Genomic DNA, 19,386 nt, shown 5'->3' with positions numbered 1-19,386 from the left:
TGGCATTGTAGCACAACTGTAGTTTTTAAAAATGTTTATCCATATGCTAGTCTATGCTAACAATAGGTGTTTATTTGCTGAATAACTATCCAGTTGCCTATCCAACCATGTTGCTATCTTTACGATAAATGCTATCATTTGGCTGTTGCTATGGGCGTGGTCATGTTGTTAGATATATTTGCATACATTTGTGTATGTTTTTGTTCACTTGTGTATGAATTCCTGATATTGTCTTTGCAATATACGTGATCATTTGGCTGTTGCTATGGGCGTGGTCTTGTTGCTAGGAAAATTTACATACATTTTTTGAATGTTTATTCAATTGTCTATTAAACCCTGTTGTTATCTTTGTGAAATACACCACCGTTTGGCTGTTGCTATGGGCGTGGTCATGGTTACTAGGGTATTTGCATACATTTTTTGAATGTTTATTCATCTGTCTTTCTATTCCTGTTGTTATCTTTGCAATATACGTGATTATTTGGCTGTTGTTATGGGCGTGGTCTTGTTGCTATGCAAATTTACATACATTTTTTGGATGTTTATTCAATTATCTATTAAACCCTGTTGTTATCTTTGTGAAATACACCACCGTTTGGCTGTTGCTATGGGCGTGGTCATGGTTGCTAGGGTATTTGCATACATTTTTTGAATGTTTACTCACTTGCTTACCAGATGATGTTGTTATTTGACCAAAATATACTGCCATTTGGTTGTTGCTAAAGGGCGTGGTCATGGTCGCTAGGGCCAATTTTGTCAAAATGTTTTTAAGAAAATCTGCAGAATAACAGTTTCAGAAACATCTCGCCAAGTTTCAGACTAATTGACCAAGTACTTTTTGAGATATAAGTTTTTGACCAAAAATGAACATTTTTACACCTAATTTGCATATCACTCATGGAATCATGGTATGCTTAATATTTCTTCGTCCATACATCCCTAGATACATTCCCATTACATTTCAGCCCAATCTGCTCAGTAGTTTTAGAATTATAGATTTTTAACCAAAAAGACACATTTTTAGCCCTAATTTGCATATCACTGATGGAATCATCCCGTCATGAACAAATCTTACTTTACACCCCCTTAAGAATGTTCCCACCAAATTTCGCACCGATCTGCCCAGTAGTTTCAGAGTTTAAGTTTTTTGACCAAAAATCACATTTTTTGACCCAAATCACACACCTGTGATGTGATCACTTTGATTTGAACAATTTCCCAACTAGACACCCAAAGTAATGGACCCACCAAATATCGTGGCAATCGGTTCAGCGGTTTTTGACTTTAAGTTGTTTACACACACACACACACACACACACATCCACACACACAGACAGACAGACGCCGGGCGATCCCTATAGCACTACTGAACAAGTTCAGTTGTGCTAAAAAATACAATGAAATGGAAATTTAATAGACTTTTCTGACATATTAATGGTTTTTCTGTCAATATTTCTGAGTGAAAGACAACAAAAAGTAAATACCTGAAATATGTTAAGTAGACAGAGTAGGGCCAATCTATCAAAGAATCCATAAAACTGTCAAGTATTAGTCAATATAAAGTTAACATCAAGCAATCTAAAGTTATATAAAATTTGATATACAGACTATTAACTGATATTTTTCATAATAGCTATTCTAATATTTGTTTGATATTTAGCAACACTGGCTTGCACGAAAAGCAAAATCTACGAGAATGAATGATCCTGTACTCCAGGTTTATACCTAGTAATGAAATATTTTGACTGTTTGAATACAAATTTCATTACTAAGTTTAATCTAACAAATAAATATCATAACACAGTATGGTATTTAAAAATATTACATGCTATCACTCTTGAGTCATAGTCACTATCACAGGCTAACGTTAGACTGTCGACAGTCGTTTGTGCCTTTTTTACTACGTTTTATCTACTAAAACAAAGTCGTCACCTCACTCCGTAGCACTGAATACTGATGCGTACTGATAGGAACTGCGAGACGATGACTTTGTGTTGGATGAAACATACAAACAGCTAATGATGTATCTCAACAGTAGAGTGGACCGACTATAGGGCTAGGGAGGTAAAACAGCTAATGATGTATCTCAACAGTGCAGTAAACAGGCTATAGGGCTAGGGAGGTACAACCAGCTAATGATGTATCTCAACAGTGCAGTAAACAGGCTATAGGGCTAGGGAGGTACAACCAGCTAATGATGTATCTCAACAGTGCAGTAAACAGGCTATAGGGCTAGGGAGGTACAACCAGCTAATGATGTATCTCAACAGTGCAGTAAACAGGCTATAGGGCTAGGGAGGTACAACCAGCTAATGATGTATCTCAACAGTGAAGTAAACAGGCTATAGGGCTAGGGAGATACAAACAGCTAACGCTGTATCTCAACAGTGCAGTAAACAGGCTATAGGGCTAGGAGGTACAACCAGCTAACGCTGTATCTCAACAGTGCAGTAAACAGGCTATAGGGCTAGGGAGGTACAACCAGCTAATGATGTATCTCAACAGTGCAATAAACAGGCTATGGGGCTAGGGAGGTACAACCAGCTAATGATGTATCTCAACAGTGCAGTAAACAGGCTATGGGGCTAGGGAGGTACAACCAGCTAACGATGTATCTCAACAGTGCAGTAAACAGGCTATAGGGCTAGGGAGGTACAACCAGCTAATGATGTATCTCAACAGTGCAGTAAACAGGCTATAGGGCTAGGGAGGTACAACCAGCTAATGATGTATCTCAACAGTGAAGTAAACAGGCTATAGGGCTAGGGAGATACAAACAGCTAACGCTGTATCTCAACAGTGCAGTAAACAGGCTATGGGGCTAGGGAGGTACAACCAGCTAACGATGTATCTCAACAGTGCAGTAAACAGGCTATGGGGCTGGGGAGATACAACCAGCTAATGATGAACACCATGTATCTCAACAGTGTAGTAAACAGGCTATAGGGCTTGGGAGGTACAACCAGCTAATGATGTATCTCAACAGTGCAGTAAACAGGCTATAGGGCTTGGGAGGTACAACCAGCTAATGATGTATCTCAACAGTGCAGTAAACAGGCTATGGGGCTGGGGAGGTACAACCAGCTAATGATGTATCTCAACAGTGCAGTGGACAGGCTATAGGGCTAGGGAGGTACAACCAGCTAATGATGTATCTCAACAGTGCAGTAAACAGGCTATAGGGCTAGGGAGGTACAACCAGCTATTGATGTATCTCAACAGTGCAGTGGACAGACTACATGTATGTAGCGGCTATCCATTGGGTTTGAATCTGAAGATCTCTTTACCCAACGATCTGATGCGTTGGCATCCAAACTACTGAGTTAATTGGTGGCAATGTATTGACATTCACTTATAATTGTAAATCACTTTTAACACTCCTATATTCTCAGTTTCCCTATAACTCATCACCACAATACCACAGACACTGTCTGAGATGTGCCACCAAGAGCTTCATTTTTTGTTACATCAGCAGAAAAATACAACTGCTGACATCAGACTACGGACAAATGGAACCTGTTACAAACAGGGAACGTAAACAAATGAACTAGCTTATAATAACACTTGGAACAGAATGGTGGAAGTACAGAGACTTGTACTACATTCCGCCATTTGATAAGAACAGTTGTATGGCCATTTTACATAATAGTTCATGTTCACAAACAAATTACCAGTTACCCCCTAGCATTTCATGTACACATAAAGAGGCCATAAAACTATTCATATCAGACCATGGTGTGTAATAGAAGCCAACATGCTGAGCCAAGTATTACTAATCCAATTCATTTGTTTACTTTCCCTGTTTGCAACAAGTTCCGTTTGTCCACAGTCTGATGTTGGCAGTTGTACATGTATGCCACGGTTAATTAATGAGAAAATATCTACAGCGGTTTATATCTTATGCAGTGATTTTTAGGATTTTCATGTATATGTAGTGTGCACTCATGAACTTCTTCTTGTTTTGTTTTGTTTTGATATAAAATCGAGTCTGTGGTTAAAAACCTCCGTGTCTTGAAATGGTATATGGTTCCTGGCTATAACTGAATGGCTACCATTAAAATGACTAATTCTTGGCAAGATCTCAATAATCTGCAGTCGCATAATATATTGTTTGTATCATGATTTTCAGGACTTTCAATACTCATTATGTATTTGATGAATGTGTTCTGCTTATCAAAAGGGAACTTGAACAAAGAAAACACACAGGATATTAGTGGAAAGTCCCCACACCCAATCTAGCAGCAATAGATGACAACAATATATAACAATATATATTGCACCGAGTCAGCTACGAAGGGTACAGATGTTCAGTCCCTGTTCTTATATTTAGTCCAGAAAGTACTCATGGTTTTGACACTCTCCATAAAGAAAAAAAGAAAAAGAGAGAGAGAGAGAGAGAGAGAGAGAGAGAGAGAGAGAGAGAGAGAGAGAGAGAGAGAGAGAGAGAGAGAGAGAGAGAGAGAGAGAGAGAGAGAGAGAGAGAGAGAGAGAGAGAGAGAGAGAGAGAGAACTTGATGATTCAATTTAGTTTATTATATATCAAGTACAAAGAAGTAGGCTTGGATCATACACCATTCAATTTATTACACAAGTACTTCTTACATGTAGGCTTGGATCATATACCATTCCAGGATATTTGTATATTTGGGGGATAGGGGTCTTACGTATGGTGTTTATACTTTTAATATGCGTTGTATATTGATGTGGCAGATAAAAAGCGTAACATTTCAGTCTGTGTCTGTAACGTGATGATGAAAGCTATCACAAATCAAAGTCATGTTAACTTTCATTATGATTATTTCATAGAATCAGACCATGTAAAAGGTATATTTATTGGTTATGTTGAAATTACAAACAACAATCCTACTCCCCCCCCCCATACATTTATAGGTCTGTCCATGGTTTAGGAGTGAGTTTACCTGGCAAACTACCTAAAGAGTTAAGGCAACCCATACTATGCCATCAATTGTGTTATCAAGTATTGAAAGAGGATTTTAAATACCAGTGAAGCTATGCACCAACAATAACATTGTATTAAAATAGTTGAATTGAGGTTTTTTATGTATTAAACATTAACCATTCAAGTGAAGAAGTTTGCAAATTCCACCTGTGTGACTTTGAATGTTACAACAATAGCTACTAGACTGTTTAGACTTTATACTAATTACTGTACAATTAATTAAACAAGATTTACATATAAACAAACAGGTTGGTGTACAATTACATAACAGGTTTGGTGTGTTGACATTCAACTCACAAATCTAATGCAAGGATGGAGCGACGAAATACAAGTACATGTATGTGTTTCGATACAGAGAATGTTCATTCAAGACATTGGTAATGTAATTGATAAGCACTAGTATTACTTGTAATTTTGCATTCCTATCCCATGTAAGTGTTGTATATCATACAATATTTCAGTGACAAAATTACATCAACCTACACAAAAAAATAATATATGTATAGTCTATCATGGTATTTTAAATATCATTCTTACAGGCAGGACTCAAAATTAACAGTAGTCCCATGCCCACAGACTACCAATTCTTGTCATGGGGTTACCATAATTTGCAGCTGGTAGCCCACTCAGGCTTCCACTGATCATGTGATGAAGATGAAAGTCTTAGATTTATGGACATGAAAGAATTTTAATAACACATATATTTCCAATAGAGGAAATCTGTTTTCAATTCAGGAATATGGGACTATTGGTCACCATCCTTGGGCTACCAATTTCTGGAACTGGTAGCCCACTAGGACTATCAAAGAAAAGAAGTTATTTTCAAGTCCTGTTTAAAAATACATGACACGGTTTCCATCAAATTCAATCAAAATGTAAGTATGCCCTGTCATGATATTAAATATAATTTTCCAATAATTAAGATTTTATGAACTGGCTGTATTTTTGGAAGTGAAGTTTAAAGGATCCATTTTATGGGTTGATCTTAAAAGGTATGTATACATACTGTATTTGTTGTCCTGTTCCTATATAAATTTTCTGCTTTTTATGTTTATAAAAAATATCTTTTATAATTACATTATCCATTACCATGCTAAAGTTATCAAATGTAATATTTTGAATATCATTGAAATCTGTGGTGACAGTAAAAACCTGATATACTACATTGTATAAGTTGTATAGTTGGACCAACCTTGGATTGACTCACACAGTAACTGTAGAATGGTAACTTGACCCCCCCTGTATGGGGAGTAAGTTGACCCCCTAGGTCAGTGGTATAGTACAAAAGTAGAAGTCCTTCATTTTATCACTAATAAAAGACTGCCAAACTGCATTCCCTTTTTTTGATTTACAACTTTTATTAAGACCAAGCAAGTTTTATAGTGGTGGTAAATTATTGCCAGGATAAATTTAGGCAGAGACAGAGTACACTGAAGGTTTAATACAATAGAACCTACATGGGTTGCTGGTACACTCTTTAATATAGTATTTGGCCACCATGCTAGACCAGAGACTTGTCAATCCTATACATGTAGTCTATAGTTGGTATACGATTGCTAGATTAGAAAGACGATGAGAAGTCTCTAGTCTACCACAATGATAGAACAATCTTATACTCTTTTTGTGATCGAATGATTTAGCAGAAATATATGTGGTACATTATATTCTGCGTTTGGAACTACATGTATTACAAAATATAATGCTAGATTTAGGAAAAAACTTTTCTTTTTTTTTCTTTTTTTTTGGATGATATAAATGTTATTTACTGATTCCTTGACAATCCTATCTCAGTTCATATCTTTCCAACTTTACAAGTAAACTCTCATAATTCAATGTTGTTCTATAACTGTGAAAAATATCACTGAAAACACTTAATTTTACCGTAATCATTCCTGACAAAGCATCTGTGTGATTGTATGCAACAATTAGAGTGAATCTTAGCCCTGGGGAAAACATTGTTGACAAATCAGGGTATGCTGTAATAGATTCCAACCAAGCATATAGGCTAGGTCAGGTAAATAAAAGACAGTACATGTACTAGCATTTATACCACATTCTCTGTACTGGCTTTGGCATTGACTGTAATAGTCTGGATACAATGTACCAACGTTGTCTCTGGACGTATAAATCAAAACGATTCCATATAGGGACTAGACTATGGACTTGACACTCACCTGAGTCACCACCTTGTTGGCACTTGCTCTAAATCCTCTTGGCAATATGGGTAAAGGGTAAGAAGCAACTACCATTGAGACTTAACTCAAGCCTCTCATCTTTTAAAATCATGGAACAAACATGGATAACAATCCCAAGAAACACACAATTTTAATTTTAATTTTATTTTGGTTTATAGACTGTGTGGTTTCATTCTCGTTGTTTGTTTCATAAATTTAAGTTTTTTTGGACAATTTTTACAATGAGGAGCAACAGTTGAGGGGAAAACAGCAGGTTCTCTCCCCCCCCCCCCCCCCTCCTCCCCCCAACTATGGGTACATGTTAAACCTTGTTGACAGACTGGTGTAAGATTTACCAGATTCAAATACTACTAATCTATAGTGGACAGATTAGACTTATGATATCACAATGTCGCACTTACTGAACCATAGATACACAAATTAAGTCAACTAAAGAACGATAAATCAACCAGGCGATGCCATATCTTATACCAGTACCTCCAGTACCTTGATAATTGAAGAAATGAATAAATTAACAAATCGTTTGTCTTACCAGCAACATTCCGTCACACTTGTTAGAAACCAGCCACTATATGTTGTTGTTTGGGCCTTCCTAATTTTGGATTACACAGTATGGAGTGTTCAGCAATGCTGGTATGTACAGTATGCAATCGTATGTAATTACAGACGTAACTTGACTATCAATTACTTTCATTTGGACTGACTGGACTCTCACACCTGAGAAGTATGTCTTAAGACAGTCAACAACCTGACAATTTTCATACCAATCACATAGTTTGAAAGGTTGATACATAGCAGTAAAAGTGCACATACCTGTCAAGTGTACGGTCTGCTGCAACATTCAGTTATTTAAACTTCCGCAATTTGCTATAGGTGCAGGAAACAAGTGATATCATATCAGCTCTACTTCCCCCTTTACAAACCACTTTACAAATCACAGCACAGAGACCTCCTAAGTACATGTACACAGATTATGTCACCCCAGCTCTTTCAGAAAAACAATCATTTCCTCCATGCAAAGTACTAGTATGTAAATTACACCTCAATAACCTTGAACAAATGACTATACATTTGCATAAACAGCCACTGGGTATTGGGACTTGTTGTTGTTGTTAACCTGAAAGTGTGACCTTTCAACTATGACCCTAACATTACAATAACATGGTACTATTTACATATCTTTCCAATGACAACACTGCGCAGGGGTGGGTGTGTCAGAATATGTTGACATGAGAGAGAGAGAGAGAGAGAGAGAGTGAAAGCGAGTCAGATTTTCAGTTGTACAGTATGGTCCAATGTAAGTTTGGCCACTGAATGATTTCCTACAGAGATATCACATTACAACACTTAGAACTATTTGTCATATCCTTTCCCATGTTCAGTTCAGTTCAGTTCAGTCTAGCAGGTCCAGTCGTGATATGCGGCCGACATTGTAGCATTTTTCACATAATTCCCAGAGGAATTGCTAAATGTTCAAAAACACAGATGAAATAAGTAAAATCAAAGAAATGAAAGTATACAGTAAAAAATGTAAAAAAAAAAAAATTAAAATTAATAGAATAGTAACAAATAATTTTTTAATAAAAAATAAATAAATAAAATAACAATAATCTCTTACAAAATTGAAACATACCAAATTAGTTATATCAGTAAGAAAAGATAAAACTTAAAAACTTATAAACTCAAACAATACCTTATTGAGACAATTGTAAACAGAAAAAAGATTTTGTTAAAACTAATATAGAATAGTTTAACCGTTAGATTTTCTGACAACTAACATTTGAAGTGTATTTTTTATTTTCATTTTTTATCAATCTTCTTACCTCACTTTTTTTTTTGTTTTTTTTCCGTTATGTACTTGTCTTTTTTTAGTAGTGTATGTATATTAATTTTTTGTTAGTGCTGCTCCTAACAATCTTAGTGAGCCCCTGATACAATAGGGATGCAAATAAATAAATAAATAAAATAAAATAAATAGGTGTTTCTATCTCATGTCTGAACATATATTTATATATATTATGTGATATTAATAATAATTGTACATTATTCAATTATTCTGGAACTTGAAGCTCAATAACTATATCTTTGTATCCTCAAGTATACATTTAAAATATTTCAGTTCCTCCTACACAGTTGCCACACAGTTGGTACATGTAGTATTTGACTTTGGAATACATTGATTGTGTAGATGAGTGAAAACACATTGTGATGTATTGTATGGCTTTTTTTATTGCAGAATTAGACAAAACAACAACAACAACAACAACAACAACAACAACAACAACAACAACAACAACAACAACAACACTTCATATAACCCAGAGATCAACTATTACCGATCCGGGAATGTATCGCCAAAAGTTTCCCTACACAAACCAACCCAAAATTTTAAGGGTTCCAACCTGTACGTAAACAACCACACAGCTGGTTATCTCTAACCCAACTACCATACATGTACCACCTGAATGAACTTTGTCCATGTTCGGAGCCTCATCCCCCCCCCCCCACCTCATACTTTCTAGCTTGAAAATACCAATACTGTCAATCAAGCCAATATGTTGAGTCAGATTGCCAAGTCTCTAGGCTACATAAATTCATGTGGCAACTCTATCTAATCACTACTCAGATAATCTGATCTTTCCTTAGACTGATACTAAGTGACCCTGGTGACTTAGTATTTAATACTGTCATGAGATATCAAAAAAGTTAAAACAGAATCATGAACACTATTGAATAGCTCCAAAACAAGCGAATCAACACCTGTATCTGTCACACCAACCATTGACTGAGTCTTGGCCATAAAAGTATGAGACCTGACAGGTACCAGACAATTCACTTTTACTCTCTCTCTCTCTCTCTCTCTCTCTAGACATAACAATAACAAATACAGTGATGTCTTGATTGTGTCTGTAATCACCTGAATGTACTCTTATATATACATCACCCTAATCCTTAGACTCCACTGCCATTGTGTAAATCATTGTGTAAACACGGAAGCAGGAAACTGTATGAATTAAACTCTGACCTACCTCTCTCATTACACCAATGACCTCTTGGCATAAAATGACTTAGAACTCCTAATTCATGTATACCCTCTACATGTCAATTTGACACACAACTGATCGGTGCAGAGCACTTTCTTGTGATGCACCACAATTTGGTGTTTGCCTCTACCTATGTGGTCGGTGACCATTGTTCCTGAGCCCCAATAACTGATAAACTACAATTTGGTGTTTGCCCTTATCTATGTGGTATATAGTCTCGTTCCTACATGGTTACATGGTATCATTAGTTTCACACCTCCACTCACAGACATAGTTTAGTTAGAGACCATGCAATCTGATTAAAATCCGATGTAGATGTCGGCTAATCGTGCATTGCTATCTTACCATCGTTATTTAGCTTGAATTGACCTTCGTAGTACATGTTTTACATTTTTTAGCCTGATCGCCTCCTCAGGCTAAAAAATGTAAACATGTACTACGAAGGTCAATTCAAGCTAAATAACGATGGTAAGATAGCAATGCACGATTAGCCGACATCTACATCGGATTTTAATCAGATTGGAGACCATGTTGCTATCCAGACTATATGTGGTGGTTGACTAATGTTCCTTAATAACAATTTGACATGCGACCGATGCACATCAATTTCTATATTTCTTTGACCATGGAAGTAGAACTAGAGTTCTACTTCCATACTTTGACATACCTAAATTCTCCCATCACAAGAAGATAAATGTTGACACATCCACACTACCATTGACAAAGAGTCCTTCGCTTGAAAGAGTGTTTTACCCCCAACTTTTTATTAATAAGGGACTTTTTGGTATGAATTGTCACCAATTGAAAAACAACAAAATCTGTGTATTACCAGGTATATAGCTACCAACGGACTTGGCTATCTGACTCTGTGTATACCAGCTATATAGCAAGCCCACAGACTTGGCTATCTGACTGTGTATACCAGCTATATTGCTAGCCCACAGACTTGGCTATCTGACTCTGTGTATACCAGGTATATAGCAAGCCCACAGACTTGCCTATCTGACTCTGTGTATACCAGGTATATAGCAAGCCCACAGACTTGGCTATCTGACTCTGTGTATTACCTGGTATATAGCTAGCCCACAGACTTGGCTATCTGACTGTGTATTACCAGGTATATAGCAAGCCCACAGACTTGCCTATCTGACTCTGTGTATTACCAAGTATATAGCAAGCCCACAGACTTGGCTATCTGACTCTGTGTATTACCTGGTATATAGCAAGCCCACAGACTTGCCTATCTGACTGTGTATTACCAGGTATATAGCAAGCCCACAGACTTGGCTATCTGACTTTGTGTATTACCTGGTATATAGCCAGCCCACAGACTTGGCTACCTGACTCTGTGTATTACCTGGTATATAGCAAGCCTACAGACTTGGCTATCTGACTCTGTGTATTACCTGGTATATAGCTAGCCCACAGACTTGGCTATCTGACTGTGTATTACCAGGTATATAGCAAGCCCACAGACTTGCCTATCTGACTCTGTGTATTACCAAGTATATAGCAAGCCCACAGACTTGGCTATCTGACTCTGTGTATTACCTGGTATATAGCAAGCCCACAGACTTGCCTATCTGACTGTGTATTACCTGGTATATAGCAAGCCTACAGACTTGGCTATCTGACTCTGTGTATTACCTGGTATATAGCTAGCCCACAGACTTGGCTATCTGACTGTGTATTACCAGGTATATAGCAAGCCCACAGACTTGCCTATCTGACTCTGTGTATTACCAAGTATATAGCAAGCCCACAGACTTGGCTATCTGACTCTGTGTATTACCTGGTATATAGCAAGCCCACAGACTTGCCTATCTGACTGTGTATTACCAGGTATATAGCAAGCCCACAGACTTGGCTATCTGACTTTGTGTATTACCAGGTATATAGCAAGCCCACAGACTTGCCTATCTGACTGTGTATTACCAGGTATATAGCAAGCCCACAGACTTGGCTATCTGACTTTGTGTATTACCTGGTATATAGCAAGCCCACAGACTTGCCTATCTGACTCTGTGTATTACCAGGTATATAGCATGCCCACAGACTTGCCTATCTGACTCTGTGTATTACCTGGTATATAGCAAGCCCACAGACTTGCCTATCTGACCCTGTGTATTACCTGGTATATAGCAAGCCCACAGACTTGCCTATCTGACCCTGTGTATTACCTGGTATATAGCAAGCCCACAGACTTGGCTATCTGACTCTGTGTATTACCTGGTATATAGCTAGCCCACAGACTTGCCTATCTGACCCTGTGTATTACCAGGTATATAGCAAGCCCACAGACTTGCCTATCTGACCCTGTGTATTACCAGGTATATAGCAAGCCCACAGACTTGGCTATCTGACTCTGTGTATTACCTGGTATATAGCAAGCCCACAGACTTGGCTATCTGACTCTGTGTATTACCAGGTATATAGCAAGCCCACAGACTTGCCTATCTGACTCTGTGTATTACCTGGTATATAGCTTGCCCACAGACTTGCCTATCTGACTCTGTGTATTACCTGGTATATAGCTAGCCCACAGACTTGCCTATCTGACTCTGTGTATTACCTGGTATATAGCTAGCCCACAGACTTGCCTATCTGACTCTGTGTATTACCAGGTATATAGCAAGCCCACAGACTTGCCTATCTGACTCTGTGTATTACCAGGTATATAGCAAGCCCACAGACTTGCCTATCTGACTCTGTGTATTACCTGGTATATAGCAAGCCCACAGACTTGCCTATCTGACTCTGTGTATTACCTGGTATATAGCAAGCCCACAGACTTGCCTATCTGACTCTGTGTATTACCAGGTATATAGCATGCCCACAGACTTGGCTATCTGACTCTGTGTATTACCTGGTATATAGCAAGCCCACAGACTTGCCTATCTGACTCTGTGTATTACCTGGTATATAGCAAGCCCACAGACTTGCCTATCTGACTCTGTGTATTACCTGGTATATAGCAAGCCCACAGACTTGCCTATCTGACTCTGTGTATTACCAGGTATATAGCATGCCCACAGACTTGCCTATCTGACTCTGTGTATTACCTGGTATATAGCAAGCCCACAGACTTGCCTATCTGACTCTGTGTATTACCAGGTATATAGCAAGCCCACAGACTTGGCTATCTGACTCTGTGTATTACCAGGTATATAGCAAGCCCACAGACTGCCATGCCTATCTGACCCTGTGTATTACCTGGTATATAGCAAGCCCACAGGTAGTCTATCTGACTCTGTGTATTACCAGGTATATAGCAAGCCCACAGACTTGCCTATCTGACTCTGTGTATTACCTGGTATATAACAAGCCCACAGGTAGTCTATCTGACTCTGTGTATTACCAGGTATATAGCAAGCCCACAGACTTGCCTATCTGACTCTGTGTATTACCAGGTATATAGCAAGCCCACAGACTTGCCTATCTGACTCTGTGTATTACCAGGTATATAGCAAGCCCACAGACTTGCCTATCTGACTCTGTGTATTACCTGGTATATAGCAAGCCCACAGACTTGCCTATCTGACTCTGTGTATTACCTGGTATATAGCAAGCCTACAGACTTGGCTATCTGACTCTGTGTATTACCTGGTATATAGCTAGCCCACAGACTTGGCTATCTGACTGTGTATTACCAGGTATATAGCAAGCCCACAGACTTGCCTATCTGACTCTGTGTATTACCAAGTATATAGCAAGCCCACAGACTTGGCTATCTGACTCTGTGTATTACCTGGTATATAGCAAGCCCACAGACTTGCCTATCTGACTGTGTATTACCAGGTATATAGCAAGCCCACAGACTTGGCTATCTGACTTTGTGTATTACCAGGTATATAGCAAGCCCACAGACTTGCCTATCTGACTGTGTATTACCAGGTATATAGCAAGCCCACAGACTTGGCTATCTGACTTTGTGTATTACCTGGTATATAGCAAGCCCACAGACTTGCCTATCTGACTGTGTATTACCAGGTATATAGCAAGCCCACAGACTTGCCTATCTGACTCTGTGTATTACCTGGTATATAGCAAGCCCACAGACTTGCCTATCTGACCCTGTGTATTACCTGGTATATAGCAAGCCCACAGACTTGCCTATCTGACCCTGTGTATTACCTGGTATATAGCAAGCCCACAGACTTGGCTATCTGACTCTGTGTATTACCTGGTATATAGCTAGCCCACAGACTTGCCTATCTGACCCTGTGTATTACCAGGTATATAGCAAGCCCACAGACTTGCCTATCTGACCCTGTGTATTACCAGGTATATAGCAAGCCCACAGACTTGGCTATCTGACTCTGTGTATTACCTGGTATATAGCAAGCCCACAGACTTGGCTATCTGACTCTGTGTATTACCAGGTATATAGCAAGCCCACAGACTTGCCTATCTGACTCTGTGTATTACCTGGTATATAGCTTGCCCACAGACTTGCCTATCTGACTCTGTGTATTACCTGGTATATAGCTAGCCCACAGACTTGCCTATCTGACTCTGTGTATTACCTGGTATATAGCTAGCCCACAGACTTGCCTATCTGACTCTGTGTATTACCAGGTATATAGCAAGCCCACAGACTTGCCTATCTGACTCTGTGTATTACCAGGTATATAGCAAGCCCACAGACTTGCCTATCTGACTCTGTGTATTACCTGGTATATAGCAAGCCCACAGACTTGCCTATCTGACTCTGTGTATTACCAGGTATATAGCATGCCCACAGACTTGGCTATCTGACTCTGTGTATTACCTGGTATATAGCAAGCCCACAGACTTGCCTATCTGACTCTGTGTATTACCTGGTATATAGCAAGCCCACAGACTTGCCTATCTGACTCTGTGTATTACCTGGTATATAGCAAGCCCACAGACTTGCCTATCTGACTCTGTGTATTACCTGGTATATAGCAAGCCCACAGACTTGCCTATCTGACTCTGTGTATTACCTGGTATATAGCATGCCCACAGACTTGCCTATCTGACTCTGTGTATTACCTGGTATATAGCAAGCCCACAGACTTGCCTATCTGACTCTGTGTATTACCAGGTATATAGCAAGCCCACAGACTTGGCTATCTGACTCTGTGTATTACCAGGTATATAGCAAGCCCACAGACTGCCATGCCTATCTGACCCTGTGTATTACCTGGTATATAGCAAGCCCACAGGTAGTCTATCTGACTCTGTGTATTACCAGGTATATAGCAAGCCCACAGACTTGCCTATCTGACTCTGTGTATTACCTGGTATATAACAAGCCCACAGGTAGTCTATCTGACTCTGTGTATTACCAGGTATATAGCAAGCCCACAGACTTGCCTATCTGACTCTGTGTATTACCAGGTATATAGCAAGCCCACAGACTTGCCTATCTGACTCTGTGTATTACCAGGTATATAGCAAGCCCACAGACTTGCCTATCTGACTCTGTGTATTACCTGGTATATAGCAAGCCCACAGACTTGGCTATCTGACTCTGTGTATTACCAGGTATATAGCAAGCCCACAGACTTGGCTATCTGACTGTGTGTATTACCTGGTATATAGCAAGCCCACAGACTTGGCTATCTGACTCTGTGTATTACCAGGTATCCAGCAATTTCTAAGTAGTGCAATGGAACATAGGAAAACATGTTTAACCTGATGGAGAATTGTAATTTTTTATCTCTTTCTTTATCTCTTATTATTTCTTTGAAGTTATTATTTGCTATTTTAACATGATATTTAAATTTTTTTGTATGTATTTGATTCTATGTAAATGCTGCTCCTAATGTTTTTAGTGAGCCCCTGATATAAAAGGGATGCAGAAAATAAATAAATAAAATAGCAAGCCCACAGACTTGCCTATCTGACTCTGTGTATTACCAGGTATATAGCAAGCCCACAGACTTGCCTATCTGACTCTGTGTATTACCTGGTATATAGCTAGCCCACAGGAGCTTGAAATTGGCCATACTTGTTTACAAATATTTGTTTATGTTCATTCTTTCTTTCCAAAAAATTGTTTTTTGTTTGTTTAGTTTTTTTTTGCTCTTCAAAAATATCTTTACCCTACAAAGTGTCATGAAATAAAGTGATCACTTGAAAATCTGGTGTCTTTTTTCCTAAATAGATAAACCACCTCCTGTAGGTACTGATAATAAGCCTTGTTCTATTTTGACCCTCTAGCATGAGGTAAAATGCTATTGTAGGTACTGAGAATGAGTCGACCTTCTTGTTTTATTTTGACCCTCAAGCATGAGGTAAAATGTTATTGCAGGTACTGAGAACTGTATAGACTTACCTAGCAGTCCTTGGTGAGTAAGGTTCTTCAGGTGGTGGAGGTATAAATAATTGTTCTAAGGGTGATTTCACTTTCTTCTCACTACTGTTCTGTCGTCTTCTACCTGGTGCTGTGTGCATCAATTTCTTCTTAGCGCTTGGATTAAGGTTAGATCTCTTGACAACAACTTGGCCTGGCAGTAAAACATTCTTAGGACGTTTCTTCAAAGTCAAGGTGACTTCGTTAGGGTCTTCTTTCAAAGCCTCCACTAGTCGATTTAGTTGCCAACCAACCTATGAATATATTGTACAAAACACTGCTTTAGAAATTCAAGTATAATTTAAAGTAATCTTTAATAAATAAGGCTCCTCCTAATTTTATTATGTTTCTCATACTTTTTCATAGAAACTATGGACTGGGTGGGTGATTTAAAAAATAAGTACAAACAGAAAAAATCCTCTTCATGTTTCTGTCTCTCCTTTTCCTCCTCTATATCTTCTTTTTATTGGATTCCTGGTAACAAGCCCTTTCCCAGCTTCTCTGCACAATTGGCATGTTTTCAGCCCCCCCCCCCCCCCTTTCTTGAATAATTTCCATCATGAAAGAAATACTCTGTTCGTGAACAAGTGTCATTATCACTGCCATGACTGTACATGACATCGACAGTCTAGACACTTGCTTATTCTTGCCAGAGAGGGTGCTGTTCCACAAAATAGTAAGGGTGTACGAAAATATTTTTTCTTTTAATTTTGATGTTGGAGCTGAAAATTTGAGTCAGTCAGGTAATGAGAAACAGGAAAAAAATATAGTTACCGAGTGACAAGAAAGCACTAAATACTATAATATAACACTGGGTATGGTATTCAACTTTGAATTCTTTCAATTTATACAAATAAATTGTTTTAGAATTGTTTTAAATTAAAAACCATCTACATCAGAAGTACCCTTTAAGTATACAGCAGTTGCAATTTTTTGGCTGTTAATTTTTTACAGTTTGGAAAATACATTCAATGTTTTACTAGAAATGGTTAAATTATTCCTATTGGATGAATTACACTTCATGACTGTCTAGTCTGTAAGCTATGTCAAATGTCATGTGCTCTAGCTAACTGACCAATCCCCCCCCCCCCCTCAAGGAGTGATGAAGGCAGAGCTTCATAATGTATCTTACAATCTAGACTTTTTGTAAGGCAGGTTTATTTACCTTTCACTCCAAATTGGTCTAATGGACTCAAAATTGGAAACACATTGAGGTGTACATGTGTCTTGAAGAGGATATGTCTAAGACTATAAGTCTATTGTATTCATACGATATAAACAATTCTACTCCAACACATAAACATTGTAGAAAACGGATCCATAGAACAACTTGTCCATATTGTGTGATAATACTAGAATTAACGTGAGTACAAACTTTCATTTATATCTATGAACCCAGCATCCATGTACACATTCATTCCCCAAGTCAAGTAAATGTTTAGACTGTGGTTCAATGTATACATTCTCTATGCAACCCTATCAATGCCCTCATTCATAAAATTAGAGCATGTTATACTGCCCTCTAGTGGCAGCACAAAAAGGTAAACACAGGTGGGCAATGAGGAACTTGGTAGTACAGGCAAATTTCAATATCTATATATAAACCATTGTCTGACCATTTTCCTAAATTGACTAACTCACTAGTACTGCTGGTCTTTTTTTAAATCATGAGGTCTTCAAAATTCAAATACTATTTTGAAAATAATAGTTGTTTTTTTTCTTGAAAATTAATTTTATCATTTCATATTCATTGTGCATTTAATGAACACTTTTGTTGGTAAAGCGATGGACGGGGAAAGGAGATCAAAATAGTGAAGATTTTACTTAGTATCAAGTGTACACTATACTTGTACACATCATTGTGTCTCTGAGCAAGGTAAAGGGTGTTATTAGTCTTTAATATATTCCAAGTAAATTCAAAATTATATCAAACCAGTCACTGAACTCTCTACTCTAAAATATCAATTTTTAAATAAGACATCCAAACTTTAGTCGGGTCTCTGGCTTTGACTCGCGACAGTGAAACACCAACTCATCTCTACAATAACAGTCTAAGTTTTCTAAACACTTCCTAAGAGGAAGACACTGTGAAACACATACTTACCACGGTTCTGTAGTTGACTTGGACTACTTCATCTCCAGGGTGGACTTTACGACTCGAATCAGCTGGTGATTGTTCTCTAGTTCCTGTGATGACATGTACACCTTCATAGGTAGCTTTGATTATCATACCCTGTCAATCAAATTAATGGGAATTGACATGTATACCTTCATATGTAGCTTTGATTATCATACCCTGTCAATCAAATTAATGGGAATTGACATGTATACCTTCATATGTAGCTTTGATTATCATACCCTGTCAATCAAATTAATGGGAATTGACATGTATACCTTCATAGGTAGCTTTGATTATCATACCCTGTCAATCAAATTAATGGGAATTGACATGTATACCTTCATAGGTAGCTTTGATTATCATACCCTGTCAATCAAATTAATGGGAATTGACATGTATACCTTCATAGGTAGCTTTGATTATCATACCCTGTCAATCAAATTAATGGGAATTGACATGTATACCTTCATAGGTAGCTTTGATTATCATACCCTGTCAATCAAATTAATGGGAATTGACATGTATACCTTCATATGTAGTTTTGATTATCATACCCTGTCAATCAAATTAATGGGAATTGACATGTATACTGTTCATATGTAGCTTTGAATTTCATAACCTGTCAATCAAATTAATGGAAATTGACATGTATACCTTCATATGTAGTTTTGATTATCATACCCTGTCAATCAAATTAATGGGAATTGACATGTATACTGTTCATATGTAGCTTTGAATTTCATAAC

General features: G+C 38.0%; 1 protein-coding gene across 1 annotated transcript in view; it reads right to left on the bottom strand.

Moving 5' to 3' along the window:
- Positions 1 to 19,386, bottom strand: part of LOC144432593 (connector enhancer of kinase suppressor of ras 2-like) — a 112,947-nt gene that overhangs the window by 31,950 nt on the left and 61,611 nt on the right. The window contains exons 6-7 of the mRNA XM_078120842.1: positions 18,626 to 18,754; positions 16,504 to 16,775 (exon numbers count right to left, since the gene is read on the bottom strand). Coding sequence (XP_077976968.1) covers positions 16,504 to 16,775; positions 18,626 to 18,754 — 401 coding nt within the window. The remainder of the gene's footprint in view (positions 1 to 16,503; positions 16,776 to 18,625; positions 18,755 to 19,386) is intronic.

The sequence above is a fragment of the Glandiceps talaboti genome, chromosome 3 (assembly GCF_964340395.1).
Source record: "Glandiceps talaboti chromosome 3, keGlaTala1.1, whole genome shotgun sequence".
In the NCBI taxonomy this organism is placed as follows: Eukaryota; Metazoa; Hemichordata; class Enteropneusta; family Spengelidae; genus Glandiceps; species Glandiceps talaboti.
The sequence above is the reverse complement of the archived record's forward strand: the minus strand, read 5'-3'. Positions and strand labels throughout refer to the sequence as shown.